The sequence below is a fragment of the Rhopilema esculentum genome, chromosome 9, assembly GCF_057945365.1.
Source record: "Rhopilema esculentum isolate cy_ngs chromosome 9, ASM5794536v1, whole genome shotgun sequence".
Taxonomy (NCBI): domain Eukaryota; kingdom Metazoa; phylum Cnidaria; class Scyphozoa; order Rhizostomeae; family Rhizostomatidae; genus Rhopilema; species Rhopilema esculentum.
In genome coordinates, this window is record NC_142823.1 from 3,577,535 (window position 1) to 3,595,769 (window position 18,235).

Genomic DNA, 18,235 nt, shown 5'->3' on the forward strand with positions numbered 1-18,235 from the left:
ACTGAATGGTGTCCGAAAGGAAGTTTTTGCTAAATTTTACAAAACTCGGTCTTCAGCAATTGTACAAATTAGGCTTAAAAGCGCATGTAGAAACTTGTTGGCAAATTCTTCGACGGTCTAAAATGAGCGGCAAAGCTTCAGGTTCAAAAGTTATTTAAACTTGAGCAAAGCTTTACAGATCTGGACGTTAAAGCACCTTGGATGTTTTCGTCCACTGTTTCACGACACACTAGCGTGAAAATTCTCTAATTTCACTTAATTGGTCCATAGAATTGAAAGAAATTAATAACTATCCGCAAATAATGTGCCGTGGATAGAAAAGGTTGAAAAACGCTGAATCAAGGTGCTCTAAACTGTGTTACGCATGCGTGAAGCGTAACGCAGTTAAGAACACCTTGATTTAGCGTTTTTCAACCTTTTCTATCCACGGCACATTATTTGCGGATAGTTATAAATTTCTTTCTATTCTATGGACCCTTCGACAGAAAACATCATAAAGGTTTGCTTCTTCTACAAATAAATTATCAGTTTCTGACTCTCTAGAAATGGAACACAAACTGTTCAATAATCACAAGAATAGGCAGGTAAGCAAAAAAGTGAGCGAACTGCTGAAAATGATGCAAATCATATTCAAGAAAAGATATCGATAAGATAATCTATATATTTGGTCGCTGTCGTGAAAGAGATTCGTTTATTTTAAATGAAGATGTGTGAAGTTCTAAAAATGCTTATTAGTTAACATTATTCAAATTACTTTGCATTTTTATCATTTCTTGACTAATATTAGAAGCTCACATCTGTTAAAGTATACTCCTAAAATTTTTAGGCGTTATCATTTTTCGGACAAAAAAATTTCAGCCCCCTCTTCCTGAACTCACCCCGTACGCCTATGGTTCATTGTACAGTAGCTCTCTACTGCTTCAACCTTACTTCTTCCAACTGAATTGGCTCATTCATTCTGTATATTAAATTTGTCAGGAAACTTCTGGCATGCCTGACCGTATGGTACCTCTAGCAACTCTAATCCCTTCCCACGACTATGTAATCATATGTGAGGAAGAGTCTCTGATGACGTAACTTAGAGCTAGTACCCGAGCAGTTTACAACAAAGATCGCATTGTTTTTACCTCAAAGAATTTTATTAATAACATTGTGCTCACTAACCAATGACATTAAACAGAATTCATTGGATTTAAAAAGAGACAAAAGTTAGTCCGTTATACCAATCTTCGGGCGTCTTTATACATATGAGTTAAGACTTTAGTTTTTGAAAATTGGAATTAAGATCAAAAAGCAAAAGTGCAATAAGGTTTTGTAAATTCCTTTGAGGCATCTTATAAAAGGCGGAGTTAGTAAATAGAATTCCTTCAAACTTTACTACGGTAAGCAGTAGTCAGCTGAGCAAGAGGCCTGATTCCTGCGAAATTTGTGGGTCCTATGGTTGATGTAAAAAGGGAGAAAAATTTGCATCGAAGTAACAGCCTGTCCATCAAGCATATTCAAAGGATAGTTGGAGGTTGGTTCTAGGCTCTTGAACTGCAATTCAAAAAGCTTTATAGTTCATTGAATGAGCTTTTTGAAAAGATAATCACTGATTTGGATTATTTTTATCACGTTGCCTTTTGTCTTCACAAGCACGATCGCAAGAAAGCGGTATTGAGGAGGGCATAAATCGTATCTTGATGTTGACATTTTTAATGAGTATTGAGCTGGAGTTTGTGTCGGTTTCTGGTATTGGTTCACAGCACATAACCACAGCAGTTCGTGAAATGGACTGCCAAGGAATAAATTGCGAAGAGAGGCTCACATTTTAAAACCTGGTTTTGATATCAAAATAAACTAAACAAACAAATAGCCAAACAAGAGCAGAGGGAACAACCAGAAAGGCCCGAATATGGACAGTACTGGCAAACATGTATCAATCGCGCCCATAATTGAGATAGAAGATATTGAAGATGAAGAGGAGACACCCACTAGGTTACATGGAATTTTACGAAGGAGAAAATCGTTACCCGATGCCAGCGAAAAACGTAAAAGCAGTGATGAAGATAACTTAGAATGTCTTGAGAACATGCTGATATCAACTGTAATCGGGAATAAAAATCACGTTGATGAAAAAAATGTATTGCCTGTACGGCGATGCTTGAACCGAGCAGCCAGCAGTTCCAAAGTGCAATACGCCATGATACGCTCTGCCATTAGCGAAGGAAGTTATCTTGAGCTACAAACATTGCTGAGACGAAGAGATGTTCGAATTAATGAGATCGAAGGAGACGGTATGGCAGCTATCCATTTTGCTGCTATGTACGGCACTCCGGAATCAGTAGAAATTTTAATCAACGAAGGGGCTAAAGTTAATTTTCCTAACAACACTGGAGAGTACCCTTTGGACATTGCGGTTAAGAATGGAAATTTCGAGATAGCCCAGTTTCTAATTGAAAAGGGTGCTCGGTTGGACAACGTCATTAACGGCACACCTTCAAAGAAAGAACGTGGATATCGCTCTAATCGGCTGAGAGAAAGGTCAAAAACTATCGACGCATCTTATTGCTGAGCGAACAACTCGAACATGACTATTTGGTATGGAAAAGAAGTAACAGGAAATTCAAAAGGGAATCTCAGGCTTTGCTGTTTTAACAAAGGATTTTGAAAGCCGTGCTCTGGTTTCATGAGGATTTATTTGGTATTGTTTGTAAGCTGGTGGAATTTTTTGATGAAATTTGTTATCTGGAATTTACATATTAGATGTGCAAGATTGTTGAATGCTGTTTTTTCAACAGAAGCCTGACATTTAGACAGTCATGGATACGAAATTCTGAACATAATGAAGTATTTGCTTAAAGATAGTTTTTCGTATTGTGCTTTCTTTTTGGTGTATGTGGCGACTTTTTTAGCCATCCCAGAACACTTATTTCTTTGTTTTGGAAATGAGATGCACTAGTAAAAATTAAAAGGTGGTATTAGGGTGTAGCTAAAGCTCGTTTGGGAAAATCTCGCCTTGTCGGCAGATTTGAGAAGTGACCCTCTTTTCCCAGGGCGAGTCCCTAGTCTCTGGGGTAATCCTCCGTCCTGGAGTCAGAGAACATGCGTAATGTTTACTTCTTTCAATGCGCATGCTCCCTGTCTCCAAGACGGGGGGTTGCTACCTTGGTTGCCAAACTCGCTCTTTATAAAATAAGAGAACGTCGTGTTCTGCTCAACGTTTTACACCTGAGTTTATTTCAATGAAGTTTATTGTTTCCCTGTGACCTTTGAACGTACAGAAATATGTACACTTGCTCCTGATTGAGTAATATCAGCACACCAGAACGAGGAGAGGGGGCACTAAACCAGACTCTCTATTATTTGATACAGAGTGAGTCTGGCACCCAGGGTAGAGGGTTGTCTAACTAATTGAAAATTTTCTTTTACCCGTATCCCATTCAAGAAAGTGAAAAATAATTTGCAGGAGAGGACGATGGGAAAATAATGACGCACAAGCTCTTACATCAGCTGTCATAAAGCAAATGGAAAATTATCTGAAAAAAATAACTTAATGGAAAATGAAGTCTCTCGAAGCACCAGGAACCACCTTCGCTACTGCGGGTGGCCCTACCGAGCATCACTGTTTAATTCACATAAAATATAAACAATAACATATGTTTTAGCGAAATTGAATATTTTATTATTAACATTTGCTTAAACACTTCATTAGAGGTTCGAGAAAAAAGTAGTAGATTTTGGTTATTGGTAAATAGTAGAAATGTTAATTTTCTGACAGATAAGAATTCTTGTTCTTTACGGTTTTTCTTTTATTCAGCGAAACGTTATTCAAATCTAGTTTCAACTTCTGATTCTAAAATTTCATTAACAAAATAATCTAATTTTTCATAAGAAAATTAAAAATTGAAGGTTAGCAAAATTTATCGAATTTCTTCGCTTTTTCGCTTTTTTAAACTTGACAATAGAATTAAAACTTGTGTTAACAACAGAATCAGTGGCGGTGCCAGCCACTAGTTTTTTGAGGGAGGTTAGTTAAAGAAATCTAGGACTCCCATTTTTACTGCCCTTTACCAAAAGGGAACATAAATTTTAGCAGTTAAGAACGCCAATTACCAGCTTTTCGTTAAAGCCTTTTCATAATGAAAGACGAAGTCACAAAATGTATTTCGCCAGTAGATCATCTTTCCCTTAACATTTTCTCATTGATTTTAAAAGAAATACAAAATAAATCTTGCCGAGAGATGATGTTGAGGGGAGCGGGTCGCTATTGGACAGAATCCTTTGTCATTTGATTTCAAATTTAAATTAATTTCATTGTGTTGCCAAAGCAACAATTATCTTTGTAAACACATTTTCTTGAATCAATAAGGTTTCAACTATAAAAGTTTTTTGTTTAGCTCTAGCTAAATAACAATCCAGTCACGGAAAAATTTGCAGTTACTGCCAGGAAAGGTGCAAATTGCTCTACTTGTCCATTTCTATGCTTCTTTTGTTAACAACATTTATGAATTAGGTTTTTATTTACTTTTAGTCAACAAGTTGCTCCTATTCAAATTGTTTGCTTTCCTATAGTTAATTTTCATCGGACATAACTAAAGTAGCAAGAGCAGTGGTGGCACCAGCTACAAGGCTGTGGGAAGGTGCAACCCTTGTCTACTGTCAGAAAACGCCCTTATAAAATGTCAATTTTACCAATGGCCCATGACTAACAAACGCCCATGACTAACTTTTCATTACGTAGAGACAGTTACAAATTATAGGATTACATCAAAAACAATACGTCACCAAGATAATGATTCTGCCCGACAATTTTCGCATTGAATTTAGACGAATACAAATTCGATCCTGCCAAGAACTACGGAGGGGCGGGGGACGCATTCCCCCCAGTCCTCACTCCATGGCACCGCCGTTGAGCCTGCAGAATATTGAAAAAACTAGGGCACTAAGAAAAATAGGGCAATAACTGTGTACTACTTTTTCATTAACTGCAAGTGTTGTGGTTTCCAAGAACAATCTTCACCGAAAAGCACTGATAACATTCTTAAATGCTCTGGATGGCTTATGGAATTCTCAGACCCAGTGTGTTCGAGCAATTGCCTTTGTGTGAGGTCCCTTACGTATTTGTGACTCGTGACTGTTTTTGCGAGAGTATTTGGATCAAGCTAAAGAAAAAGAGAAATATTTTCAGACATTTGTGACAGGAGCTTTAAGGCTTGTAATTTGATTTCAATAAACAAAAATATTAGTATTTTGTCTTTTGTGCACATTTTGAGGACGAGGCACAGTAAAGCAGGCGCTGTCGTGTTTTCGATAAGCAGTTCTAAAGCTGTGTATCATCATTACGAAGGGAAAACTTCGTTTCAAATCTTTTTAACGATTGAGAGGTTTTAAACCTCCATACGTTAATGAAAAATCAAATCGAGCTGAAAATTCTTGTGACCACGCCCTTTATTCCATTTTTGAAATGGAATCCGTTACTCTAAGAGGCCCTCTAGCTCCACTCAAACACAGTATTGAAATTAAGAGCACTTAAAATGCTTTTAAAATTTTGCCCGGGTGAAGTGGGCTATGCGTAAATGCGTCACTGCTACGTCGTTTCCTTTTTACCTGTATCTTCACCATTCCATTCTCTAACTGAATCATTTAATCAACTATTGAGAATGCCTTTCTCTTGCCGTAGCTTCAAGATGAATCAAATGGACCTTCAGAGTCAAATGGATCAGAAGAAAGAAGAGCAAAATATCTGACGTTCACAGGTGATGTCAAAACTTTTATAATGCTAGTTAAGAGGTATGAGGGCTTTAACGAAGTGTGAATTAATTTTGCAGTGTAGTGAGGCTTTGAAATCCATTCATCGCCACACCTCTTCGGACCTTGAACGTGATAAAAAACCACTCTACATAAAATGATATCGAATCTTGCGCCAAAATGAGAGTCTCTTTTGCGATCGTGGAAAATTTGAATTTCAAATTTCTCATTAAGAACTTTCGTTTTCTGTAGCGAAAATAAACATTGAAAATAAATCCTTTTCACGTTCTCCGATCATGAAATTCCTTTACTGCCCTTTTTAGTGTGACTGTAAAATGTTTATTTGCCAACACTTTCGAGATCATGCATGTTGGCATGTAAAATCCAGGCTTGTCTATAAGAATCTGTAAAATCTTATCCTTTCTAATCACCTTATTATTGATGGTGGGTGAAAGCTATACCAATATTTCCGACTTTTCGTGACAGAATGAAGGTAAGGATTGAATTATCGTGACGTTGCCGCCAGCGCTGATGTTCAGATGCTCATTTTATGTTCACTTATTTTTTATTTTATTCCTAAACTTTGTGGAGGGTTGGATGATTAATTAAAAAAGGGGATGCTGGTATAATGCGGAAATGGGGATGGAAATGGTCGAAACTCTTGTCGACCCTATTTTCAACAGAGAATTTTTTTTCAACCAACGGTTTTGCCTTTAAAGGACATTAAGAAATCAGCACTTGTTGGTTTGGCAATCACTGTTCTTCGTTTTTTATGTTTCTTCGTAATACTGTAGCCATACTGTTCTTAAGCAAACTTTTGCCCATCATCATAATCATCATTGAATTTACCTTTTGGGTCACACCTTTTGGGTCATACAAATGTCTGCCCAGTCAACTACAACATTAAAATTTACTGAAATCCTTGATATCCTTGCCATTTTTGTTACCAGTTCGTGATACTATCTCAAACTCAAATGCTGGTATTCCGTATTATTTTAAATAGTTTAAAAAATTCTTTCATTAAAGGGTTTTGACATAAAAGGGGGCATTATGAAGCCTGACTCTTTGATGCTACAGCCATTGTTTTTCATATTTTCGTGTTTATTTGTTATTTCTGCTAGCAGTTCCTCAAGCTATCTTGAATCCAAGTGCTAGTTTTTTTTGCTTGTTTACTAAATTCTTTAAAGACAGCAAGTTATTTTGTTTACAATCATTCGGCATAATATTATTTTGCAAGAAATGTAACCAATTATCGGCAAGCTCAGTCAAGGCTGTGATGGGTGGGCTTTTGGCCAAACAGCTTGCCCAGAAAAATTCCCTATTCTTGAATCAAAGGTTGGATTTTGAAGGGTCCACTCTCTGTTATTGACACAAACGACGTATTTTATGCTTCTTTGCATGCTTCGAAAAATTGAGGCATGACTAAACATTTTTGCTCAACATTGTCGTACCGAAGTAGTCTCTAAAAAATTTTTTACTGTATGAAAAATATCATAAAGATAACGTTAAAAAAAACCTATTGCTTTTATGCTATTTGCAAAGTAGATCAAGACGGCGTAGTTTTCTTATTTCAAAATTTTATGATATGATCATTCTTAAAATATACTTGCATTAAATAAATAATCTGACTAGATTTGAATAAGATACGTTTGAAGTATCAATTCGTTGATGTAGGTCGGATAAATTTTTTTCCCATCTATTTCGACTTCAAGAAGCTACAAGCTGAAATTGTTGCAAAGAGGACTTTGAAAGTATGAAAATTTTAAATTCGTTGATAGAAAGCAAATTTCAGGCATCAATCTTTCATGCTCAGAAATTTCTGAGGTTATGGGCGTTGGCAATATTTATGTCTTGTGCTGCAACAATCTTTTGCGAAGCATCGAATTGAGATATCCAGTTAGTGTATCTTTAATTAGAATAAACTCTACTGTGCCAGCTCAGTGATCTATATGCTACCGGGAATCTTGAAGAACTCAAACCTCTTCCAATTTCGAGATTTCAACCTCACTGTCCAATCATTGGCTATCTTCCGTGAATATCTGCACGTAATCAACCAAAACCAAAACCGATTGTAACATTGCATGCAAAATTATATTTTCTTTGGTTTCTGCTCATCATTACATTTTGTTTTTTTTCATCAAATCTGTAAGCAAATTTATTATATCTAGAAAATCAGCTTTAAAAATACATGTTTGCTACACTATGCTTTATGCTAATCCTATGGTGTAAAGTCACATTGGCTTATTCTGAAACAATGAAATAAAAGTATTGATGTAGACGTTGTTTAGACAGAGAAAAGCTTAGACAGAGAAAAGCTTAGACAGAGAAAAGCTTAGACAGAGAAAAGCTCAGACAGAGAAAAGCTTAGACAGAGAAAAGCTTAGACAGAGAAAAGCTTAGACAGAAAAAGTTTAAAATATATTTTCAGTGGGAGCTGCTTGATTTATTTCATTTATGATCTACATCCAGTATGTGTAAACAATGTATCTCAATTTTCTTGTTTGCATGATCAAACAGCATTTTAGTACTGAACTTGAAGTTTTGTGCCAGTTCCTTACATCCGTTCAATAAATATACTTGATTGCTTAATTTTTCATCGTTCTTTTTGAAGAAAGTTATATTAATGAAAGAAAGAATAAATAGAACTTTACAAAATTGCATTTGTTTAAAGGAAGAAATTCTCATATATTTAACGAGACCAGCAAAATATGATAAAACGATGCATTCGGTTTAAATAGTAAAATTAATGAATGAAAGAAAATGTTTAATGATTAATATTCCATTCTATTTCGCACATTGAAATCTATTCAGGCATTTTCCTTCTGGGCAGGATGGACATTTTGAAATATATATTTATATATATATAATTGCAGTTACGCAGTCCCGACATGAAGGTTTCATGTTGTTTCTGCTTCTGCAGCTCTGCACACTACTTCTGATAATCTTCTCCATTCTTTGCGGTCCTTTGCTGTGGATCGTATCTTTTCAAAATCTCCATTGTTCTTTATGTTCGGTAGTGGAAAAGACCTTTCCATTGCTCTTGCTCTGGTGATATCTTTATTTAAGGTTGTCACGAGAGTTTCTCTAGGTCTGCCTCTGAATCCCCTCTCCGATTTCTCAAAGTAAAATCTCATTGCCTTCACAGCCGGTGTATCGTCGGACAAACGTAATATGTGACCAAACAGCCGCCATCTACCCTTGAGGATGTCAATTGAAATTGGTCCTTCTTCGCATCTTTTGTACAAGTTCTGATTGGAGATCTTGTTAGGATACTTTTTTCCTATTAGCTGTCTCAGTTGCTGTCTGTGAAAAGCATCTAGACCTTTCGTATCTTTTTGTGTCAGTCCCCAAGTAGAGCTGTTATACATCAGAACTGGTTTTACAAGTGTTCTGTAAAGCTTGAGGCGAAGTTTTTCGCTGACGTGGTCTTTTCTGATCCAGATGTGATTTAATCTATTCATGGATGCTATCGACAAGCACAACTGTTATTTAGTGCAGGCACAACTGTTATTTAGCTGTTGGTCTTTAAAGGGTCTGGCGCAACCGGCATGCTTTGCGACAATATTTTCAAAACCGCCCTAAAATCGTACTGCATGAAAATACCAAAAACTGTGAAATTCTTCTCGAATAGATGTCAGCTTCTGCAATGCATGCTATTTGTGCAAGAGCCTTTTGGATCATTGAAGAGAAATTTCACAGATATTTTTGTTATTTATCGTTTGTTTTTACTCTTTCTTATTTTAATGAAGTACAGTCTCTTCTAGATTCTGTACCGAGAGGAAGGGTAACTTGAAGTCAGTCCTACCCCGCTAAATACAATTTTATCATTCTTATTCAAAACGAAACAGTTACAAAAACGTACATATACATTCTTAGTTTTGAAGATGAGATCTTGGATATATGGAATTTCTTTTTAGACGTAATAAGCTTTACACATTACCTCAGGTTCTCTTACCAAATTGCACAGATATGTGCAACATTCTCTACTATCATGAAAAAGAGGTCTGGACACTAATCAAGGCATCATACGTAATGATCTGAAAACAAACTCATCCAAAATATGGATCCTTAATGACAAGACTATAAATTAAATGATGCCTTGTATGTGAATTATATCACTGTTTAGGTGGCATGGCAGACTTGGATTTGATGACTGTTTTGTTGATTGAATGTTTTAGCTGGAACTCGTTTGCTTTTCTTCGTTTGTTTTATGTGGGATTTCGTTTGCTTACCTTTGTAAAACAACATTTGGAAGTTCGTTCTTGAGAACATTTGATTTCCTAATTATTTCTGATTTCTTAATTATGATTGATTTCTGATATTTCTGATTAATTGATTTCCTAACCTCAAATGAATACTCTTTCATGTTATTCTGCTGTCATGATTGTCGTCTGAAGCCTATTGCTCTATCAATTTATGTTAGAAAAATGGGGAAATAAGCCGCAGATCAGAAAGACGTCTAAATGATTAATGATTATTATACCTATTTTGTGTATCCATAAACCTTTCAAATTTTTGTTCAATCCATAAAGTAATATATTCATGCTGTGAGGACAATCCAAAGCTGCGAAGGAGGTATGTTGCTACCAAGGAGAAATCATCTGCTCTATTCTTTTTGCCCCTTACACAGTCACATATCTCCTCCTCAGCTTGCTGGCTTAGTTGATTGGATGTTTTCAAAAAGCAGACGTTGGAAAGTCACGTGCAACAGCAGGCATACAACATTTCCTTCCCGCTGTTAAAATTCTTTTGTGGCTGCGCTCCACAAGTATGATGTCTAGTTTCTATGATGTTTATCAATCGAAAGAAAGCTAATGCTGCTAATACCCTGGATCAAAGCCCAGCAAGTGATGATTTGGTTTTCCGAAACGATAATGTATTATAAACTGAATTTAATTATCTTCTTAATGAGATAACTAATGCCATCAGTTGAGGATTATTACTAGAATTTTGTTTTTTGTCCCTAATTTAATGCTGATTCAATACAGATCACAAGAAACTCCCTCATTAAAACCTAGGCCCAAAGAGTATGTCAAGGTACAACAGTCAAGCTAGCAGGAGCTTAATCTTGCAAAATTAAAATAAACGACAAACAGACGTGCCTAATTTACTACGATCAAAAATGTTGCAAAGAACTTTTCTATTGTAATATCAGAATGTCAATTTACGTTATGGCTTGCCCGAAAACTTTCCAATCAAAGGAAAGTCTTTCAGCTATGGATCAACCTTGTTCAACTACATGACTGTTTCAACTACATCGAGATAAAAAAGGAACAGCCCGAGTGGATTGGAGGTCCTTGTAAAAAAGGATTGGAAAGGCATATTACTAGTTATATGATAGGCTGTCTGACTGATACTGTCAATCTTGCAATTAGTAATAACACGATACAGAGCAATAGTCTGGGTCAATGCAAAGCGACCAAGGGAATCCAATGTTGTAAAATATAATTTTAGAATTAGTTGAATATGTACTAAGACTTTGCCTTCAGTGGCGTACCCAGGGCTGTTGAAGGGGTCGGGGCCTGGAGGGTCTGGGGCGCAGCCCCAAGAATTTTTTTTGGACCACGCCCTTCAAACACTCGCAAATGCGGGGAAACGACCTTTTTGCAAAATTATCCCCATTATTTGATTCATGTTAGCTATGGCAAAAAGCAAAGCATTTTACAATTGTTATTGACACAAGCATACAGTATACTACCCCCCCCCCCTCCCACATTGAGTTTTACATCGTTTTTGGACAAATCTCGAGGACCATATTTTAGAAAAGTGGGGGGGCCGGACCCCCCCCCCATTCCCCCCACACCCCCTCCCCCCTTGGGTACATTCCTCGCTATGACATACAGAGCATCATCAGAGTGAATGTAACGAGCGAGTAAATATTTAATCTATTTCAGAATTCTATTATACAACATGGGATTCTCGTCATCTTTTTTCGTTGTTATTGACTTTTACCTTCATTATTAGTTGCCACATTCACCCACCAAAAAGGTTTCCCAAACTAAACAGGCAAACATAAAAAGATCTTCACCGTTCACTTCCGTAGGAATTCGAGCTTTAGAATTTGCGCTAGTCACCATTACAAGGAGAAATTATAGGCCTATCTATTTGCTTTTGTGTTTTGTGTGCAAAACTTTAATTTTTTCTTTCATGTGCCTTTATTATCGGTAATATCTATCAAAATATTCAGCTGATATTTGTGTATTCTTTGTGACAAATTACATTGACACATTACTAGTCTCTCTAGAACGTTTTTGTTTCATTATAGCATCGCGTTTGTCGCTATTTTTATAATTTTTTTAAAGTTGTAAAAAAAGCTGATTAAGGTTTGAGGTTTAAAAAATAGAGAATCAAGGATAATCTGCACTTTGCCTTCATTTAGATTAAAAACCATGCTCTAATTTTGTCAGAATACATATAGTCATGATCTGCGAATACCCCCCCCCCCCCCTACCCAACCCCGCATTCCAACGCCCTATAAAATATATAGGATCCCCATAACATACAGATGTCATTAGCAAAGTCAGAATAAAACTAGCAAAATGATTCATTCATTGGTTTATTTTCTATAAAATGGATTATATAAAAGAACTGATATCTACGAACATGTTTAAAAACAATTTATATTTCAAAGACTAGTTAAGTTTTAAAATCATTCACCAAATTAACATACACGAAAATTTACTGGTACCGCACTCTGCAAATATTTTAAATCTGAAAATAATTTGAAAATACAATTGAAAATACTCTTATCCAATGACAGTGCTACAAGATGGACAATTGGGGACTCATCTCCAAGTTCTCGATAGGAGCGAATTTGTATTTCGCCCATATATTTCAAGTATTCCGTCGATGAACGCATGTTGGGGGAGATACAATATTTTGGTAATGTATTGGCAAAAGGGCTTTGCCAAAAAAATTCATCCCCCCTCCCTCCAAAAGTTATGTGGCTGGATCCGCCACGACTCTAAACCTTTGCAAACACACAGTTTTAATGCTTGTTTGCTGTTCAAAAGGCATCACCATGATTTTCTCCTTTAAAATCGTTCTTTTCTTGAAAATTTAATTTCTTAACATCAAATCTATAATTGGATTACAAAACTTCACTTTATTTCTTTGCTTTAATATAAATTGAAGCAAAATATTGGATATGTACAAATGCAAGCAAATTGCATTAATGGATATGTACAAATGCAAGCAAAATATTATTTCCCGAACTTCACACCACAGTAGATATTGTATGAGATCTTCCCATCCGTCGTTGCTTGTGTTTCGTTGGCGGTGTTCCGTTTATGATGTTATCAACACATGCCCCTTTTTCTATAAGATATTTTGCAAGATCGTAGTTTCCCGCTCGTACCGCTAGGTCTAACGGATAATCGCCGTCCGTGTTTTTTACGTTCGTTTTCGCACCAAAACATAGCAACATGTCAACCACCTTCGGAGTGCCTAGCACTGCCGCGTGGTGTAATGCGGCAAACCCATCTGCCCCGAGCGTATTTATGTCATCGTGCTTTCGATTGAGTATGTTCAATAGTTCAAGTCTGTTATTAGTCTTGATTGCTGCACGGATTCGCGCGTATTCCACTTGAGCGAAACTGGACACGCGGCAAAGCTTTTGCCGTTTTCTGGAGAACTGTTCAGCTTCTAGTTCGGAAAATTTAAAATCCATCGTTTTAGGCCTTAAACGCATCTCCGAGCTAATTCCCTCGTTGGATGAAGCTTCCTCTTGAAGTCGATCTGGTAGAGATTTTGATCGATGCAATGTCCTCGATATTACGCTGCACTTACGCTGCCTTGAAGATTTCCGCTTTTTCGGTTGCAGCATTTCGTTGTCGCTCATACTTAGAATTATAAGCTGCGGCTCCTCAATTTCTCTTTCTTTCACAGTTATTTTCGTATATTTGTGCTCGCTGTAAGAAATGTTAAAAGACATTCAATAAAAATAATAACCGCTTGTTATAATGCTTGCACATCAAAATTGGTAAACAAGAAAGTGACGAATTGTTTGCTGTTCTAGTGAGTGATACACAGTAGCACTTTGTATTCAGCTATTTTGACAGACAAACCTTCTCTTTTTCCTTATGCTGTACTGCTTGCTGCAAGCACCCATAGATCTACTGACGCAAAGCTAGGGTATCTTGCTAATATCGAGGCAAAGATTGAATTAATTTCCTCAATTGCAACTCACAAAGATAGAATAAATGTCATTTTTTGTTTTCCTAGTTAAATACCTTTTTTGACCTTGCATAGAGCATTGTTTCTTGCAATACATTTGGGAAAAGGCATAGAATATTTTCAGCATCATTAACCTAGAAATTCACTTGATGACGTAGAGTGAAGGAACATGTTCCCCCACAACAACAGGCTAAAAATATATCACACAATGCAAGCAATTTCCCTATCTCTCAAAACCATGACCACTGTATTGCTTTAAAAGTCCACAAATTAGCAGCCATAAGCAACTGAAATCAAGGCATATTCAACGGAAATCAGACACAATTTTTGTTTCTGGTGACAATGGACTATCAAATGGGCAGGAAATCCAAAGCTAGATAAACACGCTGCTCTAGGAATCTGAAACAAAAATTGCAACGGGTATATATGACTAAAATGATTAAAGCAGTTATCTTTTGTAAATTGTAGCCAATGCCCCAAAGAAGCGATTCACATTTATCTTTTATTATGATAAAGGCAATAGTTCTTCTTTGAAAAAATTTTTACAATTAAGAATTCAAACAATACCTTTTGCATTAAAGTTGATGACAAACGTTCGAATCTTCAATAGATTCCAAACGTGCCTCCTATCACACAGATCTAGAACATAATTTTTACATGAATAAGTTTTAAAAAATCCAATTCTTATTGCTATAAATATACATACCAGAAACAGCCTTGCTCGCACAAGCAATATATTCTTTGTATATTGCTATCAGAGTGATAATTTTTGGCTTGGTCGTCTTGTTGCGTCACCATGATCGCTATAACTAAACAATCTTGCCTGGTCTTCTGCTTATGAGGGAAACAAACCTGCATGTCTAATCGACATTAATCTGGCAATGAAAGAGCACGGGAAGATTGAATACTGATACCACTATATTAAACTCCCACGCCATAATGAAAATAATTATGCGAATGTACTATCCTACCAAGTAAGGTTAATCTGATTTTTGGTATTGCACTTGGGGGCTTAATCCCAGGCCAGCATCGCTTTTGTGAGCCACGGGATATTGACGTCATAGTTGGCTTTCTGCTGCTGCATCTTGTAAACAACCTAAACAATCGATGGAGTGCGCTGAAAATGAATCAAAATGAGTTAGTTCTTTGGAGAGGAAATTTGTTTGATTTGTATATAAAACTGATCTTAGATTCTCTGAGGTGATGGAAACAAAACGGGTAGAGAAATTGGGGTCAGGATAGGGGCAGTAGCCCCATTTGTCTCTTTCGAAAGAGTGGGAACGTTTCATATTGCATGTTTTCTCTTTCTAGCTTCGTTTAATTGTTCATCTATTCCATCTCTGAAATGATAGTTAAAACAGAGAGATGGGGGCAGGCAGAAAGAGAGATAGCCTCGTTTTTTTTGGACGAGTGGAAATGTTTGATTTTGCATGTTTATCACATTTTTAAAATTTTTGAAACACCATTACGTAAGCATTCAACGTCTTACTATTCTTTCTCGAAAGAACGCAAACATTTGAATAAGCTCACAAATTGGAAAAGGTTTCACCTCTTCTTTGTATTATTTTCCAGTCAGTTTTTATGCATACTATTTTCCTTTTTAAAACTTCACCGTCATAGGTGCAAAATTAGTTAAATGTGCTAAGAATTGGCCAAGATCTGGTCACATGAGCATAGGTTCCTTTCCCATCAAACCCTTGTAATTATGTCTCTGTTCATAACTTAATGAACAGGGTCAAATTGCCAGTAATCCGTTAGCAAACTCCACAATCGTTTATTGGCCCTATTTCCCCGATTTTTCATATACAGTATTTGACTGATTTTGCTTATATAAAAGTACTTCATGTTGTTCAAAAATTTTCTTAAGACATTAGCTAAATTAAATTCTAACACATCTTTTCATTCTAAGAATTACAATTAATGTACGCTACCAGTTCCCCCAGTTCTCGGCAGGATCAATTTTTTATTTCATCTTAAGTCAATTGGGAAAGGGGTAATATTTGACAGCGTGCTTTATGTGATGTAATTCTATGATTTTTAAGACAACTTTCATGTAACCAAAAGTATGTCATGGGCGTTCCCTTCGGATAAAACTGGCGTTTCTAATTGGGAAAAGGGCGTTTTCTGGTGGTAAGAAGGGTGTTGCCTATATATTTTCTTTTATCCCCCAGGGCTAAGTGGCTGGTGCCGCCATTGGAAGAAGCTGTAGTATTGATTGAGAGAATTTTACTTCCTGAATAGAAATGTGCATCGACTTTATATCGAGGCTTTTTCAACAGGTCATGTTTACAGATCCAAAATGCAAACATTGCAATGATGCAAAAATGTTATAGGCAAATAACAGAAATATGTCTTAATTAGTTAGTAAATAGATCAAATATAATCAAGCTGTATATAAACAGCTTGTTCTCTATTTATTTCATATTCTGTTTTCAAAAATAATAAAAAACGGTCAAAAAGTTGATGTCTCTAAAAAAGTGAAGGGGTGGGGGTGGGGGTGGGGTTTCAGCCCCAGTGGCGCCGTGCCTGCAAAGACACTTCCCAATATCTTTGGTGCCTGGCTTGGCGCTGTTCTGCGTGCGCAAACGTGACAAAATGAGATCGAGGTTGCCTGCCAAGTAGCGGGAAATACAAGAAAAGTTCTTTTTTTGGTTTCTTTGGTAAGTGTTTTAGTTCTTTTCATCACAGTTTCATCTTAGTCTAGAAGCTACATAGGTCCAATTTTCCCACGGCTGGGTAGTTATGTTATCGAATATTCAGTACACTGTTATAAAGGAAATATACTACACTACAGTTTGACAATTATTGGGGGCTCCAGCCCCCACACCCCCGGTTCCGACGGGCCTGATTAGGCCCTTGACCAGACCATAAATGGTTTGGGGTATGTTTCTAGCTTGAAAATTTGCCATCTACTCTACACAGGCAGTGTCTACACTCAACAAAGGCCGCCAAAATTCTAAGATCACAACTTGCTCTTTTTTTAAATTGTATGCTTCAATTGTGCATGTTTGGTCGGGAATGTTTCATGTTCCTCTCACAATTAAAGATGGCAAGGATAAGTGTAACAATCAACCTGTTTTTCCCAAGTCTCAACAAAGCTTGCATGTCTTGTTGTTAGGTTGAAAATCTCGCTCCCAGTCACCTCAATTACGGTGAATTATTTCTTTTAAACCTCGCACTTGGAGATGGCCTTCCTCACAGTTACCTCCGAAAGGTTTATTGTTTGCATGCGTTCCACGTGTTCGCAATATCCCTGCAATTTTCCTTTCATTTGCAGCCTGCATCTCGCAGAGCTCAGTCGCTCGCACTGACGCGTCGGTTGATATGACGTCTCTGCAAGCCTGGGCGTTTTGAGTCATTTTTTTAGCTTTTATAAATTGATCATTTACAAACAGAAAACTCTTCCACTTAATTATCTATTGATAGTTATTGATCTATCAACTAAATTCTAATTTTATCAAGTTACTGGTTCTTCTAAAAAGAGAGTGTAAATATGAAAATTTTTTTGGCGGTACAGAACTTGACAATGGCTTTGAAAAAGCCAAACATTTTACAACATATTGGTTAAAAGTTTTTCCGTCCAACTTTCCTCAGAGCATAAAACGTCAGAATAAGGGTCCGAAAGAACACGATGAAAAATATATACCCAGTTGTGAATCGAAATAGGCCAATCAGAAAAACGCAAGCACAAGACCGGTATAATTGACCAATCAGTGCCGCGAGTCTAAAGAAAAATTACCACTGGAGGCCAAGAGAGAAAACGAATTCCTTCTGTCTACACAATGGCGGCTTTTCCGTTTGTATGTAGATCGATTCTAAAACTGCTAGCAAATAGTAAACTAAGGTTTTGAGCACTTGTCTGTAAATGCTTGAGAATTTTTAGCTGCCTTCCTCTTTTTCACTGAAATGAGTTATTTAGCTAAATTATGTTGAAAGTTAATTTCAAAAAATTTGATTAAAAATATATTTATGATGATTTGAATCAAACACAGTCAACATGTTATAATAAAGCAGAAATCATTCCAAGATTATTGTCCAAAATTTTGATAAATTTATCCATTCTTGTTATCCAACATTGCAAGAACAATGCAACTATTTTTCCTTGTGGAAGAATCCTTTAAACAAAACACTTTACAAAACAACTTAACACTTTTATTTCTTAAATAGTCTTATCTTTTTTATGTTTACAATGAACCAACAACATCTTGAGGATTCACACAAGACTCTTGTTTTGGGGCAATGTAATTTTTAATAAAACCTTATGTTAAGACATTCATTATGAAAAAAGGAATCCTGAATTGAAATCTTAAAATATATCCACAAGTTTACT

General features: G+C 36.4%; 3 protein-coding genes across 3 annotated transcripts; 1 reads left to right on the plus strand and 2 right to left on the minus strand.

Annotated features, from left to right (window-relative positions):
- The first annotated feature begins 1,249 nt into the window (after positions 1–1,249).
- LOC135689105 (uncharacterized) lies at positions 1,250–4,005 on the plus strand. The gene has a single exon (XM_065206226.2). The coding sequence runs from the start codon at positions 1,895–1,897 to the stop codon at positions 2,552–2,554; it is 660 nt and encodes a 219-aa protein (XP_065062298.1). The 5' UTR covers positions 1,250–1,894; the 3' UTR covers positions 2,555–4,005.
- Positions 4,006–8,627: 4,622 nt separating this feature from the next.
- On the minus strand, positions 8,628–9,191 carry LOC135686281 (uncharacterized). The gene has a single exon (XM_089110127.1). The coding sequence runs from the start codon at positions 9,189–9,191 to the stop codon at positions 8,628–8,630; it is 564 nt and encodes a 187-aa protein (XP_088966253.1).
- Positions 9,192–11,697: 2,506 nt separating this feature from the next.
- On the minus strand, positions 11,698–15,791 carry LOC135689145 (uncharacterized). The gene is made up of 2 exons (XM_065206274.2): positions 14,612–15,791; positions 11,698–13,640 (listed from the first exon to the last, which is right to left on the minus strand). The coding sequence occupies exons 1-2, from the start codon at positions 14,761–14,763 to the stop codon at positions 12,947–12,949; spliced, it is 846 nt and encodes a 281-aa protein (XP_065062346.2). The 5' UTR covers positions 14,764–15,791; the 3' UTR covers positions 11,698–12,946.
- Positions 15,792–18,235: the final 2,444 nt, after the last annotated feature.

What these genes read in the sequence shown, in the direction of transcription:
- LOC135689105 (XM_065206226.2), top strand. Translation starts at nt 1,895, where the DNA reads ATGGACAGTACTGGCAAACATGTATCAATCGCGCCCATAATTGAGATA.
- LOC135686281 (XM_089110127.1), bottom strand. Translation starts at nt 9,191, where the DNA reads ATGAATAGATTAAATCACATCTGGATCAGAAAAGACCACGTCAGCGAA.
- LOC135689145 (XM_065206274.2), bottom strand. Translation starts at nt 14,763, where the DNA reads ATGCAGGTTTGTTTCCCTCATAAGCAGAAGACCAGGCAAGATTGTTTA. An exon ending in TGCGAGCAAGGCTGTTTCTG is followed by an intron (nt 13,641 to 14,611) that starts GTATGTATATTT and finishes CATTTCTTACAG; the next exon opens with CGAGCACAAATATACGAAAA.